The sequence below is a fragment of the Triticum urartu genome, chromosome 6, assembly GCF_003073215.2.
Source record: "Triticum urartu cultivar G1812 chromosome 6, Tu2.1, whole genome shotgun sequence".
In the NCBI taxonomy this organism is placed as follows: Eukaryota; Viridiplantae; Streptophyta; class Magnoliopsida; order Poales; family Poaceae; genus Triticum; species Triticum urartu.
Window position 1 is genome coordinate 549,478,244 of NC_053027.1, and position 4,116 is coordinate 549,482,359.

Below are 4,116 nucleotides of genomic sequence, written 5' to 3' on the forward strand. Positions count from 1 at the left end.
TACCTAGTTTAGTCCATAAAAAGTCCCTCCCGTTTGGTAGAAAAGTCTTTAAGAAGGATTTTTTTTTAGTCCCTACAAAAAAAGTCCCTGAAAACAAACACGCCTGACTTCACGCTGCAAACTCTAAACTAGAACTACTTAGTGCAGAACCGGAATCAGTAGAAAGTCAGAGCGAGCACGACGGGGACATGCCAGTGCACACCACCGAGAAGTCAATTCCCAGCCCCTGATCTCTCCTACAGGATCTAATCAAAGCATCTGCAAAGACAAAAAGAAACCAGCAATAATTCACGCCGAATCGAGTCTTCCCGCCCAGCTTTGTGTTGTGCGATGCAACTGTCCGACGTCGCGCAACCGTTCATGGCTACTCACTCGCCGAATCAGAGCCCCCCGGCGCACGTGTATACATGGCGCTCCCCGGCGGCGCCGCCGGTCCGCTCTTTTCTGATGCATTGCCTCCGGCGCAGGCCGTTTACCACCGCTTTACTAATTCGGCTTACTTTTTCCCCACGGCAGGCTTACCGGTCGCGCTCGCGTCCGCCCGGAGAAGCTGGAAAATAAGCCATTGATTCCCCAGTTCAGGCGGCACTGAACTTCTCCGGCTTTCAGCCCGAGTGACTGTGCACTGGCGCTTGGGCAAGAGATCACTGCTGCTCTTGTCAGTGGCAAGAGAGACCGGCCTTCCTCCGAACCCTTTGGAAGCGCGGATCAAGTCCAATTGTGCGTCCGCTGGCGCGACCGAGTCCGGCCTCCGACGGTGCTGGGCGCGCGCATGTCGCGATCGAGTTATTCCGCCGGGTCGTGCGTTCTGTTGACCTGACGTTCCAGAGCTTCTTCTTAAGCAAGTGCCCGTCTGATATTTGACGAGCTTGTTGTGGGAACAGTACGTAGCAACTCGGTCGTCAAATATTCAAGGAGTTCGTTAAAACTACTACATTAAACTGCCAGCAACTCCACTTGGGTTTCGCCTGTCAGCTGTTGAACGCATCTAGCGTATGTACGCATATGTAAACGGAAGCTTGCTACTGATTCATTCCACATGGTTGTCCGCATAACATGTATTGTGTGTTCATCGTTCCATTCGTTCATCTGAAAAGGGCACCGATACTTCTCGTTCGTCAAGAAAAAAGAAACACCGCACACAATACTCCAGAGTAGACAAGAGCCAACTGACAGACATGGCGCCAGTCCAAAGGCGATGAGTATTGGTGAGCCCATCAACTGATATCTGGCCAAGAAACAGAACCGATCAAGAACCGTCTCCCAACACCATCATCTTCTTGCGCAAGTTGATGGGTTGGGGGATCCCAACCGCTCCGCCGTCCCCCGCTCAACAGTAAAATAAACCACTTTCTCTAGAAGAAACAGTAAAAATATCACGAGCAGGACGGAGAGAACTCCTCTGTTGATCAGCCGCGCCATGAAACTTGACAGAAACTTCGCCGGAGTCAGGGGGTTTCTCCTCTGCTGCAAGATGGTGGCCTGATCCGTCCGGGGACACGGGTGCCGCGTGAGGGGAGCAAGCGACGGCGAGACGCCACTGATCTCTGGAGCTTATCCAAAGACGAAACAGGGGAGATGCATCATACTCCAGAAACAGAAACGGAAGCAGAGAGTTGTTGCGGCAAACAAATCATGCAAGACCGGATAAGCCTCCGGTCACGGGACAGATCTGCATGTATGTGTCTCCAATTTGCCACTCACGTATTGATGTGTATCCAGAATCAAAATCAAGGTTTATACACGGCTAGCAGGCAGAGAGGACGAGAGCTCACTCTATGTACAAGTGGAGCAGAGAGGAAGAAGTCGCTCTATGTGCAGCGGAGCGGAGAGGAAGAAGAGGCTCACTCTATGTACAGCCACTCTATATACAGCTAATTGACCAGCCCGGAATGGAATTGGGTCTTAAAACTCAACCTTCCGGGCCGGCCTAATCCCCACCGATCTTCTATACAGCGTCGGGATTATTCGGGGAATTTCTTTCCTATGTACAGGAACAGTTTGTGCAGTATGTACTTGTATCTTTGCTACGGCATGTCAACGTTGTTGTCTTTTCACTGGTTAATGCTGCCTGCGCGGCCGTCGGTCATGGAGACGCCGGAGAGCCGGCTGGCCCCAGCACGGAACCGGTCGGCGCGCTTCCTGTGCTGCAGCTGCTGTACAGTGGGAGACGGCGCGAGCGCCCTGCGCGCCCAGTGCCCGGTGCCCATGGGAACGCGCTGCGCTAGCACGTTTACCATGCGCCTAGAGCAGCCGCTGCCGATGGGCGGCGGCGATGGCGGGGAGGCGGGCTTGCTGCTGACGGCTGGGACCGCCCCCTGCTTGCCGTCTTTGTGGAGGCTGCAACGGAACGAGCCGGGGTGGTTCGTCGGGGAGCACATGCAGGACCGACGGATCTTGGCGGCGCTGCCCACGGGAGAGGAGGGGGGAGACAGGGCGCTGACGGACTTGACCGGCGAGCCGCCGGCGGAGAGCTTGACACGGGAGCGCGAGGCGGATTGGTAGTTGGGAAAGGGGGTCAGAAGCACGGGGCCGCTGGGCCGAGATGCAGCCGCCGTTGCCATTGAGATTAGACGAGGGCGGTGGAGCGGTTAGGAATCAGAGAAGAGGAGTGGCCTTGGTATGTGAGTTGAGCTCCGGTGATTTGCTGCCGGTTTGGGTAACCGGAGATGGCAGCCGGTTGGCCTCATTTTATAGGCCGGGAAGGCAGAACGAGGGGTAGTTTGGGAACTTAGTGCCAGAGAAAACCTGCAGTTCGGTCGAGTTAAAAGTAAAACTAACTGAGGTTATGGGTAGGCAGGTAGCACAGGGGAACCGGTCTTGGGTTCAAAGCAGGTGGGAATATTCTTTGGGCTCATGCATGCCAACTTGCTTTGAAATACTTCTGATTTCAGTGTCAAAATTCTGGTCAATTTCTTGCATTACAGACCAGCATCTTGCTCCTATTATAGTCATGTCAAAGGAGTAGTATATTCGAACTATTTCATATGGTGGTCGTTTCCGTGTGAACCGCACTGATTCGTAACTTTCTCTCTTCATCAAGAGCGTCTTCACTGATGCAATCACATATTACAAAGCGCATGTGCCGGTTCGCTCAGAAATCGGGCAATGTCCAAATTCTTTTTGTTTCGCAATCCCACCGGTTGTGGGCTTGTGCCACGTTGCTGTCATTAAACCGTTTGCAGCACACTGAAAGGACCTGAACGTTCAGAACCATGGCCAAGTTGGCACGACCAGGACGCGCCAGCAGCTGCCAGCCGCCGGCCGTGGGATCGCCTCCGTTGCTTGAAACGCGGCCGACCTCTGGACGTTCGACACAGTGGCATCGGCAGCATCTGTCGTCGTAATGGCAAGTGTCCATCGGCGCTCGCTGAATCTGTTCAGTCGCTCCCGCCCATGTACGTTGGTTCGTGGAGTCCGCGCGAAGGAAGGAATTGTGGAGCCCGCCGGCGATGTGCATGCGACCCGGCCGGCTGCGCCGCGTTAAGATGCTCCGATCGCTGTTACCGTATGGCGTCCGTCGATTCCGGCCGACCCACACGAGGCGATCGAACGAACGTGGCCGTCTCTTTCGCTGCCACTCCATGTCTCCGTTTCACTTTCGCCTTCTTCATTGGGTGGCACGCGCTCCTGCCTTTTGCGCTTCGGTGGGTGTATTTTCACCGTGAAGGGCCGGATGTGGAAAGATCGTGATCGACAAGCTACCCTCGGAACATGCGTCAGTTAATGGCTAAGGTAATCCTCGCGATTATAATTACTTGAGCTTAATTACAGCCGCGTGCTTCTGCACTGACCCTGGCCACATGCATATGCAGGCTCATATCGGCATATGTTACTTTGTGCTGTGTTATTTTGCATGATCTTCCGTTACCACACAACCACTGACGACACAGCAAAGCACAGATTTATAGTTTATTTAGAACTAAAGCGGCACTGACCGGAACATCTAGCTCGGTGGTTGGTGCTCCACCCCGATCAGATCAGATGGCCTAACTGATTTTATATCGTGTCGCCCTTTCCCTGTTGTTGAAGAAAGCAGAGCCGGGCCAGGCCAGGTGAACTACCAGTACGTACAGTTTACCTTAATTTCTGCAGACCGCGCGTGGACCTTTGTCT

General features: G+C 53.9%; 1 protein-coding gene across 1 annotated transcript; it reads right to left on the reverse strand.

Annotated features, from left to right (window-relative positions):
* Positions 1-1,677: 1,677 nt before the first annotated feature.
* LOC125512857 lies at positions 1,678-2,681 on the reverse strand. Its single transcript, XM_048677929.1, has one exon. The coding sequence runs from the start codon at positions 2,562-2,564 to the stop codon at positions 2,055-2,057; it is 510 nt and encodes a 169-aa protein (XP_048533886.1). The 5' UTR covers positions 2,565-2,681; the 3' UTR covers positions 1,678-2,054.
* Between the last annotated feature and the right edge of the window lie 1,435 nt (positions 2,682-4,116).